The following is a 19,953-nucleotide window of genomic DNA, read 5'->3' as shown; positions in this document are numbered from 1 at the left end:
GCATCCTCCCAAGGCCACCAGCAGCGTCTTGGCCCGGGCAAACTTGTGGTGCAAGCCACCACCTTTTTGTCAGCCACGGAGCAAGTAAGGTACCAAAACTGCTATGAAGTCACCTCATTTCATACCTTTGTCTCCAGCATGTGTTGTGTGAAAATGATACAGGAATGCACAAGCTGCCTGTGCACAGCTCTAGCTGTTTTTAGGCAGGGTGCTGTCCCAAATCCCAGCTATGCTGTCTCCAAAGGAACCTGTCCCTGAGTGTATCACAGGGATTTTTGCTCAGCACAGCTTTAGGCCTAAAACACCTCGTGAAGCCAAACATCAGGCTCACAGGATGACCTCTAGCTTGCTTTGCTAGCTGACCCACGTCTGATGTGTGACAGCCTTCACAAAGGCCCAGAAGAAACTTTCAGTTTAGGTCTATTCTTAGTTTAGTTGAAGAAAAAAAGATGTCTGCTATGGAAGCAACAGAATTTTCAGGGAAATGTGTCTTGGCAAACAGTACCTGGTTGGTTTGGGTTTTTTTCTTCTCTTAAATACATAGTGGTGTTAAAAGGGCTAGACTGAGGCTGTAATTCCTTGCGGACTGAAACTGAAAACACAGATAGCTGAGGTAGGTTTGATGTCTTTCAAAACACATATCTATATACAAATTATGGGTATGTCATGGCAATTTTATATGACAAATTGCTGCTGTAACCCAAGGATAGGAATTGAGAAAGTCATGGGTCAGAAAAATAAAACACTGATTAAAGTAGCTATTCTAAGCAATGTTATCTTTATTTACAATCTGTGTTTTCAAATCCATCAAATAGGATCGATAACTGAAACCTAGTTAGAAAAGATGCTTCAGTCTGTTTCTTCATCACTGGTCTGGGTTTTTTCTCATTACAAAGACAGCGGGAGCAAGCGCTGCCTGTCTCAAATCAATTATATTTTGTCCCCCAAAAAGCTCAACATATAGAACACATGACCTTCCAAAATTTCCAGTAACAGACCACTAACACTTCAGCATGGGCTTTAGGGAAGACATAATTATTTATTTTTACTTGTCCATAAAAGAGATTTACCTGTGCATGACAGACTGTGTTCAAAAATACTATGTCCATACACAGTCACGGGTTGGTTTAGGACCAGTTGCTGCGTGGTAAGAGTCTAATGATGAGACATAGCTTGGCCAAATCAATGATACACTTTGTTGAGAGGAAGACATCTCTGTCTTCTGCCTTTAAAAAGGAAAATCTTGAATTGTGTACCTTTTTTATCGCTGCAAAATGAAAGGAGAAAAAAGCTGGTAAGGAAGAACAGGGGAGAAATGTAATTTAGCAAGTAGTATATGTTAGAGAACATACTGTCCATTGGCAGATTCCATTATATACTCAGGATTTCTAAGTAGTTTTTCACTACAGCACCTGTGAAAAATACTCCCTCTAGATATCTTTTGGATTTTAGAAAACAAGAGAAAGAGAACCCATAAATTACATTTTACAAAGATTTTACCTCAGAATTCCTGGTTTGGGATTTTTCATAGCAAAATTAAATATATCCATAAATATGGAGTCTCTTCAGTGCTTGATTTGACAGTGGTCATACGATTAATACTGTAAAATTGCTAACATTATTCAAGTGATCTTGAATGCTTCATAAGCAGACTTCCATTTGTCTTCCATGCAGTGTCACTATTCATATGAGGCACAACAAAAAGAAATGCTGTGTTATTCTATCATCAGGTCAAAGGCAAAGCTAGAAACAGAACCTTGACTCCTAATTCTAGTCCAGCACCTGTTTTACCTAACACTGTCTAGATCCAATGCAGCTATGGTTTTAATAATGTAATTAATGCATTAGCCAATCCTTTTCTAAATTTTCATGCAATTAAAAAGCTGAAATATTCTAAGAAACACAGGCATCTGCTTTGCAGTGTTTCATGTTAACACTATTTTATATTTGGACCAGACTGTTCATCAAACATGCATGCATATTAATGGCAATGCTGCAAAAAGGATTTTACCTTTACTTTTACAGTTGCATGAAAGGAGAAACCACAATCCAGTATCTGCATTTCTGGAAGTGTATGTGTGTGGTTTACTGGAGGTGTGTCTCAGCTCAAAGTACTAAATATATATGTAGCTGAGCTCATGGGATTAAAGCAGTACAACAAGAAGCTAGAATAGAAGGTCCCCAGTCCTGTACTGTACAAACAGTCCTTGAAACTCCCAAGGACTTCCTAGATCACTTTGGCAACGGTCCTTTTAATATGTTATCTGTTAACGCACAATTTACATGGGATGGGAGAATGCATTGGCTGTAAATTTGCAGATGGGCTATATGTATGTGTGTGGAGATATATGCTTACACATGTATAAGAAAAAAACTTAAAAGCCAGCTGTGGAAATAATCATTCAAAACTGGGAAGTCTACCAATGTCTGGGACTGTCTTCAAAAGTTCCCTGCCTTTGCTGTATTTAGCAATTTGAAATGTTTCAGGACGTCAGAGCAGTGAGTGTCACCCACATGTTAGAGCTGAAGAATCTGAAGCGGAATAAATAAAGTGCCAAGGTTGCTGCCACACTCCAACCTTGTGTAGAAATACAAACCACAAACCATGACTCCCAGTTCTAACTATACCCTCAAAAATGTCAGGGCTTTTGCAGTGAGAACATTGTTGAGTGGAAAAAGTGTGTTTTAAGGCATTCAAGAGACCTATTTCATTTCCTGTTTGTTCATTCATTTGTATGTTGCTTTCACTCATTTTCTGTCTTTATCTTCTGCTAGCATACTTTCAAGTGGCAGGCTCTTCCCTGACAAGCAGAAAGTGAGCAGAAAAGAGAAGGGGTTTTTTCCATACTCAGTGTTTCAGGAATCAGATGATGCTGGGGTTTTGCTGTCTGTTTTGAACTTTGTAAAGCTTATTATTTCAAAGGGCATGGTAGACAGCCAGACTGCAGTCCTCTGAAAGGAAACAAAACACCACCACCACCACCCCCCTCCCCCAAACCCTGCCTACCTGGCTTCTGCTTTTTAATTTGGATTTTAAAGACTTCTCCTGGCATTTGTTTCCTTGCACGTTCTCTTTGCTATTCTTTAGCCTTAAAGATTAGCCAAAAAAAAAAAATCATTTAGCCAAGTTATTATTCGCTGTATCTATATATAGCTGCAGTGTATATCTATAGAGCAAGGGTGAGTTTTTAGACAGAAGAAACCTTTCATCTGTTCCTAAGCACTTGGCATTAAAACAAGGTTATTAATATAGATCTACATCTGTTGATAGTGAAATATGTAAGAAAAAAATGCACAAGCCTAATGACAAAAGTTCAGAATTAGGGCTTGATTCTACAGAATTTGTAATCCTAGCTATACAATCTAGTCCATGTTGGGATGTGAATTTTAAATCAAAAAGCAAGCAAAGTGGAAAAGTTGCAAGAATCTGAGAACAGTCTGGACTGAGTAAAGTGTTTGGCTCAAACATGGTTCACTGAAGCAAGCACAAGTGTTTGCAGCAGGGAGGAGACCCAAATGGGCAATCCCAGGAGGTGAGGAGATGCTGTCAGAACATCTGTGCTACAGCTGGAAATTACACTGGTATACCTGGCATGTGTACAAATAGCTGTACTAGCTGCAGGTGTGGTTCATCTCACCTACAGAATGTACTGAAAAGTTAAGCACCCAAGACCAGGTGCTTAAGGTGCTCCTGAAGGTGTTTTATTTTTATTGACTGGCATATACAGTGGCTTCAATAATTAACTTCTAGATGCTTAAATTAGGTGAGATGAACTTCATCTTGTCTATACAAACCTGTGTGGAACTGTGGTGGCAGATGCATATTGATGCTTCTGTGACACCTGTTTCTTGCTAAGTAGATTAAAACAAGTGGTGATACATACTTGTATCTGCTGACGTCATACCTGCCTTGGTTGTATAGACACAGCTCATAGGGCAGCTTGAACCCTAAACACTAACGTTGTAAAGACCAGTTACACTAGGTTTGGCAACAGTAATCCTGTGAATTTCAGCTGTGATATAAACGGTTTATTTTAAAGGAATAGCCTTCCATAGGAGTTCATCCCTATGCTGCAGCTTCTTGTTACTGTGACAGACATGAAGTGAAAATAATTGCAAACTCACTGGCCTGTTGTCATTTTCCAGAGTCCAACATACAAATCAATAAATATTGCATAGGCAATAATGATTTTTAAAGTTATTACCTGGTCATTTCAACTGTTGTTAGTGACACGGAATGCAAATGCTCTTCATAGCAAGGAACGTGGTGCTGCTCATGGGGCAATAATATGGCAAAAGCAAAGTGAAGAATGAAGTCAGTAGAAAAGATAGTGAGCTCATGTAAATGTGAACTTGATAGCACCACTTCGATCTAGTTTCAAGGGAAAACTTTAATTTTTACATTGCTAAAATTAATGAAGAGTTGACTGCCCAACCCCATACTACTCGGAGAAGAGTTTAGCTGCTCTGAACTCAAGCAACGAAAATCAGAGTCAGAACCAAAGTCTCTTATGTGCCAGAGCCTCTTTAAGAACAACTAAGGCCATTTTAGATCTACTGTGTTTTCTTTGGGCTATTCTGAGCCATCATTTTACTTGGGGACAATTTGTCTTTGAATGAGACTACCAGAAAGAGTGACTGGCAACCTGGTAGAGGCAGGAAAGGAGATATATCGCCTTTTGCTGGCTTGTCTTCTGCAGTAGCTTTGGGTTATTTGTTATGTGCTGTCAAATGACATGGTCAGAATTTTAAAACTTGCACAGAATTTCATAGACTCATAACAGTTTCTTGAGATAAAGACTGAAAACGATTTTTCAAACGAGCTGCTAATCTTGCAATGGGCTTGCTGTAGCTGTTCTTTGCACCCATTACAGACATACATATCATCAACTTTGTACTGGTCTGAGAATTTCCAATAGTGGAGACTAAGAGGATTACATGGTAAGAAGAGGAGAGTTGGGAGTTTTGAATTCTGAGTAAACATTACCATATTCCATATCCAGCGCTTTCCACAGTATCTGTAAAGGAGAGAGGAAGGAAAATGCTTTTCATTCAGTTAATGCTCCTGTAGACTTACATGTAGACTTAATGCAAGGAATTCCTGTTACTCATCAATTTAATATTGACTTACCTTTTTAGACTTTGCTTATCTTCTAATGCAGTTCCTGTGTCAGTCCACTTAGTCATCACATCTTATTTTGTACTGTACATTTTTTTTGAGTCTAAACATCAAAGACAACAGAATCAGCTGGTACTGAAAGCAATGGTTCCTTACTTGGGGGTTCCATGTATTTTCATTATGCTATATAACATGAGGTTTCTTCATGGGTGATTGGAAGACAACAAAACATAGCTTTCTGTTCTTTACTGTTCTGTTCCAAGGGTGGATGTTTAATACCTTTCATAAACCTTAAACTGCTGCTATTAATTTGGAAATGAGAATGCAGCCTGATGTCGAACAAGCTTAGATGACACAGACTGGAAAAATTAATCAGCAGGAAACACTGCATAACCAGGATTCAGCTGGAAGCAATATACCAAATACACCATAACTCTGACCAAGATACAGTATCCGGACCAACCACTGAGTGCTTTGACACACCAGGGGAACATTTTCCTGGAGAATTACTTTTGGAACTAGCAAAAATGCATCCTCAAGCTACTTCTCCGTTTTCCAGAAATCAGTGCTGCTTTTCTCTGCCAAACTGTTTTCCTTATTCTAATTGAAAGACATACTCATTGCTGTTGAGCAGTAGTACCCAGAGACTTTTGTTCTCTTCCCAGTGGAAATAATAGAACTTCATGCAGTTGGATTGCTCATGTTAGGTAGCATATCTTGAAACACCACTTTCCCTGAAGGACTATTTCATACAGACACTTCCCTGCATTATTTTTAGTAATATTGTTTGATACCAAGTTGCTGTCTTCCCTATGTTTCAAAAATGTTGTTCATCTGATTTTCTCATGTGTGTGTGACGAATATGGTCTTTATCTGTTTTTTCAAATAAGCAATTTTGATAGTCTTAAACCATGTATAATTAATATCAATCCTTTAGATAGCCACAAATAGATGTAAAATATAATTTCTCCTTTCCTTTCAACTACAGAATATCCATAATGCAAAGACTCCATGCACAGCAATTCAGGAAAGCCTTGACCAAGAGCTTGTCGTCAGCCTTCAGTGAACTAATAGAAAAGCTGATCTGGAGATCAATAGCTAAAGAAGAATACAAAGAGATTGATCTGTGTGGTCTAGTGAAAAGTGATTTTAACAAATAGACTGAAACTCACTATTTGACCAGAGTACCGATTTTCATATTATGGTATAGCACAGCAACATGGCATCAGCATTCTTTAAAAACACTGAAAAGCTGAAAAATGTGAAAAAGAATCACAAACATTATTTTGAGGCCTGAAGGAGAGTGTTGCAGTGGGAAGCAGAGAGTTCAGTCTTCTTTAATTAACAAGAGGGAAAAAAGGTGGAGAAGTAATTCAGGTACAAAGGCCCCTAGTAAGAGAATATAACAACTATTACTCTAAATCAGTGAAGACATTCTAACAACTGCTGAACGGAAACTGAAGTCACACAATTTCAATCAGGAGGCTTAAATTTTAGCAATGTGAGCAGTTAACCTTTGGAACAAATATGATGGATTCTCTCTATCTCTTAGCATCTGCAGATTAAACCTTGATACCTTCCCGCAAGTTATGCTTTAGAACAGAGTTGTGTTTGGCTCATTATAGTGATAAATGGCTGATAGTTAATGATCTGTAACATAGAAGAGGTGAAAGTAGAAGATGTCAAGGTCTCTTCTGGATTTAAACTTTATGAATTCATGAAGCCTTTGTTAAATTTGGGAGCAAGGACACTAATTAGGGTCAAAGGGGATGTTTTGGCCTGCCTGTTCTAGTCAGATTTTCTCATCTAAGACTTAATCATCTGCTTAATAGAGCACTAACGTCTGCACTGGTATAAAAATGAAAATCATGTAGGATTATGTAAGTTACTTTGGTGAGGTGAATAAAAAGAGGGACAACTTTCCTTGTGATTTCTTCATAAGCTCCATTTTTTATGAATGGCAGAAGACGCCAGCGCTTACTTGTTATCACTGATGTGCTTCTCTGAAGTACTTAATTTTGTTGATCACAAAAATATGTGATTGTGTTAATGAGTTTGAATTAATGACTTCACAAACTGGAAGATCAGAGAACAAATGTAAATGCATGTTTGCTTAAGCATAGCTAACACCATGAACAATTTTGTTCACATTCAGTTACAGTTCAGTTATATTTATTATGCTAATAATATTTATGTAAATGTGCAGTGGACATGGGAGTAGTGTGATAAGCAGAAAGGTGCCAGAATTTTATGTCAGCATAGTGTAGTGATACAAAGGGAACGACGGATACCACACACATAAAAGGTGGGCATTAACTTACAAGGATTAATAATACTTTAAAGGAACTAATTCAAGGTTGGGATGTTGTTCCTGGTTTATAGGTAGATTTTAGCAACCTAATAAGGTTACTGAGAAAGAAAAAAATGGCAGAGCCAAGACAAGAACACAGTTCTGACTTCACGGTAGAACACACTGCCTCACATGGCAGTGTCAAGAAATGGTAAACCTTTACAACTTGCAAAATGTTTTCAGGCGTAAGGGATCAGATTCAGTAAGTGGTTGTGGGAACTGAAAGTGGTTCATCTGAGGTGCAGCACAGAATCCAGAACCCTGAGAAAGATAACTAGCTTCCACATGCAGAGAATCTTGATCATAGCATGATCCAAATTAACTAACATATTAATTACCAATACATATAGCTTTTTTTTTAAACTGTGACTGCTACTCAATAGAAGACTACTGTTGGTCACAGGTGCAAACTGTAAAATTCCTTTTTCAAACACCTGGTTTTTCATGAAAATGTTTCCTCCTTAAAATTCACTGCACTGAACCTTTCTTTGAGGGCAGCTTTTTACATCATTCCTTTCTAATTAAATAATGAAACTTGATTCTTTAGCTCTTTCTTCAGTAGCCACTATATTACACATGCAGAGGATAGTTTTATATTTAATTCTCTTTCAGCTAGAGGAAAAATAAATTCACTTTTCCACCACTCCAGTAGGATACCCTAGGGTTCTTCTGTTCAGTAAAGAATTTAAGATCCGGTAGGATGGAAAGATAACGCAGATATAACAGAGAGACTGGTGCTCTCGCAGGGCAAAAATTATGTCTGATCTCAAGACATCGGGTAGCATTTCGAACAATTTTGGTTAGTTAGTGGATGTTCTGAGCTGCCACTTTCAAAAGAAAGCGGTAGCTGCAGGTTTGCTTTCTGAATAGCCCTATCCTGCTTTTTTTTAAAGTATGTCTCAAGAACAAAAACCAGAATGGTCCTTGGGGTACCTTGGTATAGGAATAGTCTGACTTTAAGATCCTGGCTGAACTTCAGTGCGAGTTAAATGCAGACCCTTTTCAAAACAGTAACCATTTAAGACATACAGCTGAGCCTTGGCCCAGCACACATATACGTTAAGAGCCAGTGCTTAATCTCTGAGTTTATTAGTTGTATGTTAGGGAAAAAGAAAGAAACAGTAACTTGACTGGAAATTAAGTAAGGCAAGTAAAGGGAGTTTGAATGGCTGTGAGAGTTTAAGGGAGAGGCAGCTGAACAGTTCAAAATAACTAAAACTCCACCACTCCATCACTGGATTTTCTGCAGTCTTAATCATAATGATTTATGCAATTAAAAAAATATTTCTGCAGGCTAATTGGGTTTCTAGGACAGAAGTTCTAGTTCAAAGACTAGGGATTTTGAATAAAATAAAGAGGATGACAAGGTATATATATATTGAATATATTTATTCAAGAAATAGAGAGAGATTTAGTAAGGAAGCAAACATTCCGTGTTACTTCCAAAAACTGTCACAAGTGCCTTTCTAGTTCTTTTGGGATTGAATTGTATGTCTTTGGCCTCTTTGTACTATGTGAACAATGATTCATAATTTAACATCCCTGGTAAAATGCTCTTATTGCTACTGTAAAACCAGGTATCCCCACCCAGACTGAGATCCCTGGTCGAGCCTTGCAGGGTTAGCACATGGTAGAATATCATCATGCTGGTCTCAGTTCTCCTGTCACAAAGCTAATATAGATGGAGAACTGGCTCTGTTGTTCTTTACCAAATAATGTGTGCATCCAAGGGAATCCACAATTTCAGCTGTTCCTAACTGTGTTAGTTGGTGTGCAGCCTCTGGCAGAAAACTTGAAAATAATCCAAAGCATAAGAAGACAATACGAAATTTAGAGATGACTGATATAATCACCTCACTCCATACAAAAGTCTGAAAGATATAATAAACTTGCAACAGCTAGTCTCAAAGGTGTATTCTTACTGGAGAATGTGATCTCATATTGCTAAAGCAGTGCCAGCTGTAGCAGAATTGAACCCTGACGAAATCCTTGTCTGGCTCTGGAACTGAGAAAGTTCATGTCTGTTCAACCACCAGCGGCACGGGATACCATGAAATAATCTCACATGCCAGGTTGTTAGTGATCCTCATTCATGACCTAGGGCTGCTCAGCAAGTAGCATTCTGTGATGTAATAGGGTTGTGACATCAACAGTTTACTACCTATGCTTGCCAGCTTGAGATGCTAAGCCAGTGTCACCTCTTCTTTGTTATGTAGTGCTTGGTATACCTATCATGCAGCTGCATCTCATATGAATTTATGTGGGAATTCAAGATTTAAGGAGCGAAACAGGGCTTGGACCAGGCTATAAGGAAGAGCTCTTCCTTTTCACTTGTCCTCTGTCAATAAAGGATGTCTGAAAAGAAGGGTTGTGATAAGGATAGTTACTCTGCTCTTGAATTGCTGGATTTCAAGAATGCTTTGAAGCAGTTCCAGAAACTAGTTGAAGAAATAGTAATCCAGACAACAAAGGAGAGATTAGGCTTGTGTATGAAAGATGATGTTAAGAGTTACTCTTTCTGATGGGAAGGTGTAATTATTCATATGGAGAGAAGGTGTCAGAGAGACAAGACTATTAAAAAAATCAAATTAATGTTCAGACTGTAACTTCTTAATTTGTACAGGAAATAGGCAGATTGCACTATAAGAGTGTTTTTCTCCTCCTGGTAGGACTTCTGGTCAAATTACAATGCTGACAAACAGAATTGGTGGGGTTGCCACATATACAAGTTAGCATAAGCACAAACTCAATGATTTATATAAATCCAGTTGCTTACTTGTAAATAATGAGGGCAGAGGTTTGCTTTTCTCAGTGCAAGTGGCTACTGTTGCATGACAGGATAACCTTTATATCAGACTGATATCAGATTCATATCCAACAAACCAGAATGGTGGTATGAAAGTAGGGGAAGAAAGAAGAGGTGAGAATTTTTCACCTGTTCTTTTACCTGTTTCCTGTTATGCATTGCAAATCAGCTAGTTTTGAAAAGACTAAACATGAAGATACAACTTTTTTTTTTTTTTTTAAATGCTTTGGTGTGAGAAGCTAGAACTTGCATGCTATTGATATTGAAGAAATAAAACAGGAAATAGTGGGGATAAGAAAGGAAGCTGTAGCTTGCCAGGTTTTAATTCTGGATGGTTTTCCTCCCATAGAGATGAGATAGACTATGGTAAGTTCTGTAAAACCACAGACACTTTTTGGTCCAGAAGTCAAGGATCATAATATTAAGGCCTTTTCAGGAAGATTAGCAGCAATCCTGATGGCAGGCCAGAGTAGTGTAAGGTAAGGATTTCTAAAACTTGTATTAAATATAAATAACTAATTAAAATCTTTAAAAGTAACAGTATTTAGCTGTTGATTGTGTGTTGTTCATGAGTCTGTTGTTCATGAGCTCTGTAGCATAATGAGGCACTCTCATGTGGTTATTTATCCTGCCATTCATTTCCTAAAAAAAAAAAAAAAATCATAATAAAAAAATTTGCAAAACCATTATGCCTTTGAAGCTAGAAAATTAAATAAAATTTCTTTTTTTCATTGATCTAGACAAAGCTAGATTGAAAACTGGCTTACAGTAACCGACTTGTTGCTGTTATCCTATTCAGGAAGTGATGTTTAATCCTAACAAGCTGAGAAAGGAGTTCCATACTTAGTTTGATAGTAAACAATTTAGAAACTTGCATGTCTTCGTTTGTTGATTAAATGCAAGTTTCCAGGGAAGACATTTGAAGATAAGAGGGTAAAATCTGTCTTTGGTATTTCTCTTGTAGAATTTGAGTGGTGACAGACATTCTGGTATGTGTCTTGAGAGCTGAAGGAGTTTGTAATATTATAAAAGTTTAGCTCTTTCTAGCTTGTGTTATTCTGTGCCTTATGCTATTATAATTTTAGTTTAAGTAAGAAAAATCCTATGCTCCTAGTGTTAAAACCTGGAATGTGAAGCTTAAGCGTCAGAAGATCAGTAGTCAGTGTAAATTGTAAATATGAAAATAATCCCTAGAGGCATGCCTAACGTATTTCACTAGACTGAAGACTAGCTCTTTCAGGCTGTCGTGTCTGTGAAAGATTAAGCATGGAAGACCTTTGCTAAGCCCTGCCTTTTCCCCCTTTTTTCACATGAGTGAACAGGGCGGTATTTTGCAAATGACAGCATTGTCTCTACAAGATTTTTGCTAAGAAATTCCCTGGATAGGATTTTCTGCTGACTATCTCTGGCTAATTTCAGACTTCTAAATATATCATACAAAACGGCTTAACACATGAGAGAATCCACACTGCTAATTCTAGCAGATTCTTAAGAGCAAGATTTGCTTATACTGTGCTGGCGACAAAATGAGTCCAGTAATTTCAGCAAGCAGGACTATTTTTTATTCCAAATATGTATAATTTTCCTTATTCAACTCTTTCCAACCCTGAGAGGTATCCATCCTTATAAAGTCACGCCACTGGAGGTCTGAGAAGAAAGATTAATTAGAATGAATTAAATAAAGCCTAGGTAGGTTACATTTTTATTTGTAGGTGAACTGCTTTTCTTTCCTGCCCCTACATGTTTGGCACACCAGCTGAATTTGCAAATCAAAATTCTTATTAAACATTAATTATGCTCTACTGGTTTACCTGAGTTGAGGAAGTTGGTCCCTGTTCTCTCTGAACCAAGATCCTGGAGCCTATTATGCAGATGCACAAGAATACATGGTAAAGTATGACCTAACTAAATAAAAACATTTTTTCTGCTTCTTTTGTGAAAGAGCAGTGATGTCTACCAGAACTGCTTATCATCAAACAAAGTTTGATATACTAGATTCCTGACAAGGCAGTAGGATCTGGAGCGTGGAGCCTGAGTATGTCCAGATCTTCTTCTGAACTACTTCAGTGGTATGCATTGGCCTCAGGCTTCTTGACAAAACGCAAAATTCTTATGACTACAGCATGCAATTTTTGCTCTGAGGAGAAGTCTATCTTTAGCTAAGCCATCAAAAATGCTTCTTCTCCTTCCTCTCCTTCCTCTTCCCCTTTTCACAGGGATAAATCTGGCCTTTACTTAAATGTGAAGCATTAGAGCTATGGCAGTATTTTAGCAGAGAGGTTTTTTACCCAGAGGATTCTGTATCTATTTTTTGAGTCTGTAGATGGGTGAGAACCATTTTTCTGTCTCTACTGGTGGTAAATAGCAAATCTTTGGAAAAAGTGTGTAAGAATGAAGTAACTATGAAATAGTAGATCTGGTTTACCCCTCCTAGCTTCTGACTGCACATTGCTTAAGGATTTCCTGTGCCAGAGTTGCAGCTGCGCTCTACGTTTAGTATCTCTTGATGGACTTTTAATCTATATATTTGTAAATTACTTCTGAAACCACCAAAAAAGGATACTCACATAGCATCCACAGCTTTACAGGTTTTGTGAAAAAGTACTTTGTCTTGTTTCTTTTAAACACGGTGCTCTTTTTGCATGTGTTATAAGAAATGAACATTTGCTTTAAGGAAAGCGTCTTTTATTAAGGTGTTTCTCATGGACAGTGTTTCAAGCAACTGTTCTGTAAGACTGACTGGTTTTTACATTGTTTGAGCCAATCTGTATTAGAAGCATCTGTCATCATATGCTACTACAAAATTTTGTTTGTTTTTTACCTGAAGGCAGAATTGGGCCGAGGGGACATAACTTCCAGCACACAATAACTTTCCTATCGATAGCATTGGTGGAATTGCATATATGGCAAGCCCTTGCTGGGCTTAAAGCCACAAGGCAAGGCATGAACTATAAATTCAGTAGCCTAGTTCCAGTTTAGATTACACTGGAACACCACTTTGTTTGAACCTTGAAGATACCCAACACCTGTTCTTTACATGTTATTGACAATTGCCACCAAGTAATTTCCTAATACTATTCTAGAAACAGTTTGTTCGGTCCTTTCAATTTAATAAGGTTCTGTATGAGAACCTTTCTGGTTAATACCTCTCTTAACATTGTTTTTACTTACAATGTCACATTACTCACAAACTTTGCTTAAGTCAGGCATTAAAGATTTTCTTCAAGGAAGGCCTGGGGGAAATAGCTGTAGAGAACATCAAACATTATATAACTGCCTTCTAGTGAATGTGCCTTACAAGCCCTCTTTAACAGATAGAACTTTAGACCACATCCAGTTCCTCTGTTATTAAGTTCACCTTGCGAGAGGTAAATTTGAAATCTTTTATCTTTGCATGTCTCCTACTTGCACGTCATCCCTTCTTCCTTCCCTCCTTTTTTCAACACGAAAGAATGCATAAAGGTGAAGCCCTGGCTTTGCTCAGCATTTCTTTGAATCTGTCTAAAAATAGGGGCAGGGATGGGGGGAAGATTTCTGGTTCTGCTGGCGCACGATACACAAGCTAAGCTCTTGAAATGGCCAGCTGCCATCAGACATGCTGAAGTACTGCGTGATTACAACACCAGTTAAACCCTTGTGCTAGTCAAAATTTTCTAGTTCTTCTCAAACTTCTTACTGCTTTCTGTGTGGGATTGGAGAGAGGTGACATAACCTCTTGTATAGATGTGGCAAGCTAGACCCAGATCCTAGATAGAGTCATGCACTAGGGGTATGATGCAGGGACCAATTCATGGTGACTGTCAGAATGACAGTCCTTTGTTTAGGGAAGCAGAGTAGTAGCAAACTATGTTCAGGCTCACTAGTTTATAAAAGAACTGAAGGAAGCTCTGTTTGTTTACTGGAGTATCTTTTACTCCAAAACCTTACTTGAGTTTCCAGTGCAATCAGACTAGTTACCTGGGCTATATAATTACACAAACAAGTACAGTATGGGGGTCAAATAAAAGACGTGAAGCCCCTTTAGTTTCCTTATGAAATGTGTGGGATTTGCCTGAGAAAAACTTCCCCAGAACCCTTTCTATGATCATCCCTCAAATTTTCCAAGTGTGAGCTGACTAATGACAGCTTTTTAAAATGTCCTGTGAATAAACTTTCTTGAAAAAAGAGGAGTGTGGTGTTCAATGAATCTTCAGTATCTCACAGCATAAATTTCATGTAGGATGGATATCAATGAGACTGTACAAGTGCCGCAGGTAGTGAAATGGAAATACTTGTTATTTCTCTGTTCAAAAGAGTCTTGATTAAAGTGTTAATGTGGTTTTTTATTTATTTTCTCTTGTGGGGAGAAATATTTAACATAAGTAACTGGCAATCCATCTATGATGGAAGTAATAATTCAGTTATGAAATAGAAAAAGATCAGACTGTTTGAATCAGCTTCAATCTGACACTGATTTCTTCACCTTGACATGGCCTTATCCAGCACAGTTTGAAATATATGGCATAAAAAAAGCTGCAGTGAATTTTTTGCCTTTTTTTCCCTTTCTGTTTAGCGGGAAGTCTAATGGTGATATGCATTAAAGCTATCTACATTTAGGAACATAAAGCTTAACTCAGGAAAAAAGGGATAAGATTTGTTTTATATTTTTGGCATAGAGTAAGAAATGAAATCTGAATTAAGAAAATTGCTGACTCCTGATCTAGCTTACAGTGAAACAGAATAATCATTGCATTGATCATTTGATTGTTGTCTAAGCCCAATTTACATCAACCATAACTTCAGCATCAGCTTTTGATCTACTGTAATTATGTTAACATCCTGTCTGTGATGATTAGATCAAAGCAGTAATTTCCAGGCTTATTTGAATGAGTTCTAATAAAATAAAATGGGATTGGTTTGTATCCTACATATCACATGGTGGTGGCCTTTTTAAATTTTGTTTCTCTGACAAACTACAGTTTCAAAATGGTTCAGGTAGTCCTGGAGAGTTACTAATGTCAGGACTGAACCCAGTGTTCTTTGTTCTTCTAACTGCCACAGGCTTATGAATGTTCTAAAGTCTCCTCATCTCTTTTTCACCTCTTGACATTCAGAGATGTACACATTTACTTACTGGTGAGGATCATAGACCATTTGTTTTTTTTCCTTCCACCCATATCTGCAGCTCTTTCTCTTTTTTTATTTTTTTTTAAGTTGATTCTATTTAACACTTGACCAGTCTAAGTCCCACTTGCTTTTCTCATCCTCCTTAGCCTATTCATTCCTTCTAAGGGCAACTTTTCTTGTTCTGAAACAAACAACAAAAAAGCAAATCTGCTTCTTTACATGCTTGAAAACTCTATTGAAATGGTTGGCCTTTTAAGACTGGGGAGTATTCTGTGTATTCTAGTTGAGACCAGCTGTTGTTTGAGAGAATGGTGAAAGGGACAGATATGCCTCCCTTACCTGATAATTTGTTCTTATAATGTTCATTAACCTACTAGTTACGTTAGACAAATTACATTTATAAACTGCAGCTTGGACATCCCATTAATTACTCCATGTGAGCAATGTAAGTAGTCTTGATCTTGCTTCAGCTTCCTTTTTATCACTTAATTTTTCAAATGTTTCATTGCTAACAGATACTTTCTGTAACATCCTGAATAGCTATTATGGTTTCTGCTGCTCCAGAGTTTTAATGATTTTTTTTCTTTCTAAAGGGACTGTATTTCATCCCTGTTCTTCTGAGTTCCCCTGCTGCTTTTGGCACTGCTGAGCATGCCCTCAATCTTGAAAGTCAAAGAAGAGGGATACACTTCCTTTGTTCCTTTGATATTTCTCTTTTATGACCTCTGTCTCACCCACCTTTCCCAGAACTCTATCCCTGACCCTTTGTTCCTCTCTTCCTACTCTCACAGATCTAGTTTTCAATTTTACCTCTCCATATCTGGCTTCTCTTCAGCTTGACAAAATCATCCAAATATATTTCCATGACCTAAAAGATCATGGCCTTGTATAAGTGTTCCTATTTCTTTATCTTCCTGATGTTTCTCTTTATCAAGTATCTCCCTGTTCAAGGGTTTCCTGTTTCCAGCAGTCTGCACCATAGTATACCCCTACTCAGAGGACACTTCTTTATTAAAAAGACACTACAGTAATTTTAAATCTTTTTAGTTAGATTAGAATCCCCCCTTAGTTATTCACTGGCTTGAAGATTTATAAGACTTATCCTGGACAGTCTAACAGCTATCATTTATTAATGACTGAGGAAACTGACCTCTGCATCTCTTTCCCAAGTGCAGTTGGCACTTTGAAAGCTCTATTTTTTTTAGTGACAACCATCTGAAAGATGTATAAATTGCATTGTGCTTCATCTTTTATTGTCTTTGTCAACCTCTGGTAGACGTTATGGGGTTATGGGGCTTGTTAGGATCCCCTGTCTCCATGTTAAGAGTCAGCAGAAGTAGTTTATGCAGCTGTAAGGGATTTCTAAGATGCCCTTTCTTTGGGCAGTGTTCTTTAGTAAGGTTTTTAACATTATCCCCCATAACATACTCATATACATGGTGACAATGTATGGGTTAAATAAGTTGGCAGTGAGGTGGAAAGAATACTGGCTGAACCCGTAAGTGATAAAAATCCAGCTGGAGGCAAGTCACTAGTGGCATATACCAGGGGTTGATTCTGAAGCCAATATGTAACATCTTCATTAATGACCTAGACAATGAGAGAGAGTGTACCCTCAGCAATTTGCAAATACAAAACTGGGAGCAGTGGATGATACACCCAGAGGGTTGTGCTGCTGCCATTCAGAGGGACCTCAACAGGCTGGGGAAACGGGCTGACAGGAACCTTATGACATTCAACAAGGGAAGTGCAAAGCTCTGCACCTGGGGAGGAACAAGCTCATGCACCAGTATACACTGGTGACAGACCAGCTGAGAAGCAGCCCTGCACGAAAGACCTTTGGTCCTTTGAACATGAGCCAGTAATATGCTCTTATAGCAAAGCAGGCCAACAGCATCCTAGGCTGGTTTAGGAAAAGGATTGCCAGCAGGTCAGATGCGGTCATCCTCTCTATTCAGGACTTGAGACCATACCTGGGGTACTGTGTCCAGATCTGGGTTCCCCAGTGCAAGAGAGATATGGAGCTACTAGAGTGAAGGGCTATGAAGATGATTAAGGGGCTGGAGCACCTCTCATATGAGGAAAAACTGAGAGAACTGAGACTGTTCAGTCTGGAGAAGACTATTAACATTGTCTGTAAATACCTAATAGGTGGGGAATGAAGAAGAGAGAGACAGACTCTTCTGCATAGTGCCCACAGACCTGACAGGTTGGACAGGGCTCTGAGCAACCTGATCTAGTTGAAGATGTCCGGGCTCATTGCAGAGGGATTGGACTAGATGACCTTTAAAGGTCCCTTCCAACCCAAAGTATTCTGTGATTCTGTTCTGTTCTACGATTCTAGGACAAGAGGCGATGGACAAAAATTCAAAAGTGGAATTCAATTTGAACACAAGAAAACACTTTTTTTACCATGAGGGTGATCAAACACTGGAACAATTTGTGGAGTCTTCATCCTTAGAGACACTCAAAACCCAACTTGACATGGTTCTGAGCAACTTCGTGTCACTGACCTCACTGGACAGGGGAGTTGGACTAAATGATCCCAAGAAGTCCCTTTCAACCTCATGACTTTGTGATTTTGTGATTCTATAACACTGTTTTTATACGTATTAGAGGTGGAAACCTGCTGTAAGAATATTAATTGATGATAGCAGAAAGCGTACATCCTTGATTTTTTGGAGAAAACATTCCATTATAATGGTCTAGCTATACCAATTCTTTCAGAACCTTTCTATTTAATATTAAACAATTGGGGTATTTAGGTGGAACTTAAAACAGTGAGAATCAACTGTGAAAATGCTGTGACATGAAAACCAACCATATGTATTTATTAGTAGTATCGCCCACTTTTTGATTCACACTGGGTATCATGAAGATTATGTTATTATGACTTTGTTGAAGGAGCGTGGACCTGGAATTTGGCATAGTAAATCCTGTATCCTGTTTGAATGAAGGATGGAAAGACAAGGTTATATGACAAGAAACTAGAAAGAGGAATGTAAGGGGCTATAATAGACAGATGATGTATTGACTGATGACGTATGATTAATAACTGTGTGCATTGTAAGGAGGGAGCTGTAAAGTGAAAGATGAAGAGTAATGTGTAAGAATATTTTTTTTGAAAGATGTACACCTGAATCTCTCAAAGTAGAAAAATGGGAGTTATGTTGTATAACATGAAAAGTACTAAACTAGAAAAAAGTGCAAAGTTTTGTATTGCATCCAAAGGGGCATTGCTTTTAGAATTCATGGAAGTGAGTATATATAACATTCATAATATGAGAAAAGAGTTTAAAAAACCTGTACTGCGGAATGGGGCTGAACTAATTTCCTGAGGAAATTACTAACCTGCGCTTGGGTACAGAGCTTGAGGTTTGGAAAGCATTTCAGCTAAGTATCATCACAACCTGGAACAGAAATGAGCTACTTACCTGCATATCCTGTGTAGGGATCTCCATCACGACCAATACAAACGGAACATTGCCAGGCTTAGGGAGGTGGCTGAAAAATAGTTTTAAAAATGAACTTTATATTCAGTGCTTTTCAGGCAAATGGGAATCTACATATCTTTATGGAAAAGCTCTTCTTCTGTGTAGGCTAAACCACTATGCTACTTTAAACCTCTCCATTTATAAATACAGATAATTCTGTTTTGTCTGCCTTTTACTGTTTTTTCTTCTAGCTGAGGAAGCACAAGTATGTAAAACTGCAAAAAGGAAATTGAAGATGATTGTTTACAAAAAAATTATTACAAGGCAAAACTGTACTAAGAGCTTTATCAATTAGATGGCTTTCATTCCTAGAAGCCCTGTGCATGCTGGCTTCTTTCCTAACACTGAAGAAAGATTGTGCCTGAGTAGCAGGTCTCAGCAATTTAAAGTCATATTGACAGTGGGTGGTTAAGGCAAGTAACACTAGGAAACTTACTCAAAGTATATTAAATGATAAATATGTGAGATAAATATTGGACTTTATACATACAAACATATATTCCAAAATCAGTTCTGTTATAAATTGCTTGTTTGATTCACTTTTGTTTTGCTTAGATTTTTGGCTGTTTCATAGGAGAAAGTGATGCCGTGTCTTCCCAGCTGAAAGAAAACATGGGTTTCCTTGTATCCAAAAACCCACAGATTACTCATGCAGGTGACATAGTTCATCCTAATTTTTTTTAATGCTGTCTGTTACACACTTTATTGAAAGGACAGTAATAAGATCGCATGTCTGTCTGTGCTTATTATTCATGATGCCTCTTCTTCTTATGTGTTCCAGAATATATGTTTTTTCACTAAACTCTTTGCATCTGAATACTCCACTGCTGCCTTTTCTCCATTTTCCTAAATTATTCTGAAATTATGAATTCTTCTGACTCAGACTGTTTATTTATGCAGTTATTCTTTGCCTTTCTGTATTTTTAAATAATGTAGGAATAACTAGCACATCCATAATGCATTAATGACATTTAAAAATGCAACATGATTATTTAAATCAAGTATAGGATGATCCATGATATAATGCATTACTGCCTTGGAGTTGGTAGCAGTATGCATTTCAGGAAGAGAAAATTTT

General features: G+C 37.9%; 1 protein-coding gene across 1 annotated transcript in view; it reads left to right on the top strand.

Moving 5' to 3' along the window:
• The first annotated feature begins 7,543 nt into the window (after positions 1 to 7,543).
• Positions 7,544 to 19,953, top strand: part of WDR64 (WD repeat domain 64) — a 77,019-nt gene continuing 64,609 nt past the window's right edge. Inside the window, 6 exon segments of the mRNA XM_055810471.1 lie at positions 7,544 to 7,620; positions 9,820 to 9,977; positions 10,627 to 10,660; positions 10,662 to 10,699; positions 10,702 to 10,754; positions 19,431 to 19,526. Of these exon segments, the coding sequence (XP_055666446.1) occupies positions 7,544 to 7,620; positions 9,820 to 9,977; positions 10,627 to 10,660; positions 10,662 to 10,699; positions 10,702 to 10,754; positions 19,431 to 19,526 (456 nt within the window).

The sequence above is a fragment of the Falco peregrinus genome, chromosome 7, assembly GCF_023634155.1.
Source record: "Falco peregrinus isolate bFalPer1 chromosome 7, bFalPer1.pri, whole genome shotgun sequence".
Lineage (NCBI taxonomy): Eukaryota > Metazoa > Chordata > Aves > Falconiformes > Falconidae > Falco > Falco peregrinus.
Note: the sequence above shows the minus strand (reverse complement) of the source record. Positions and strands in the feature narration are given on the sequence as shown.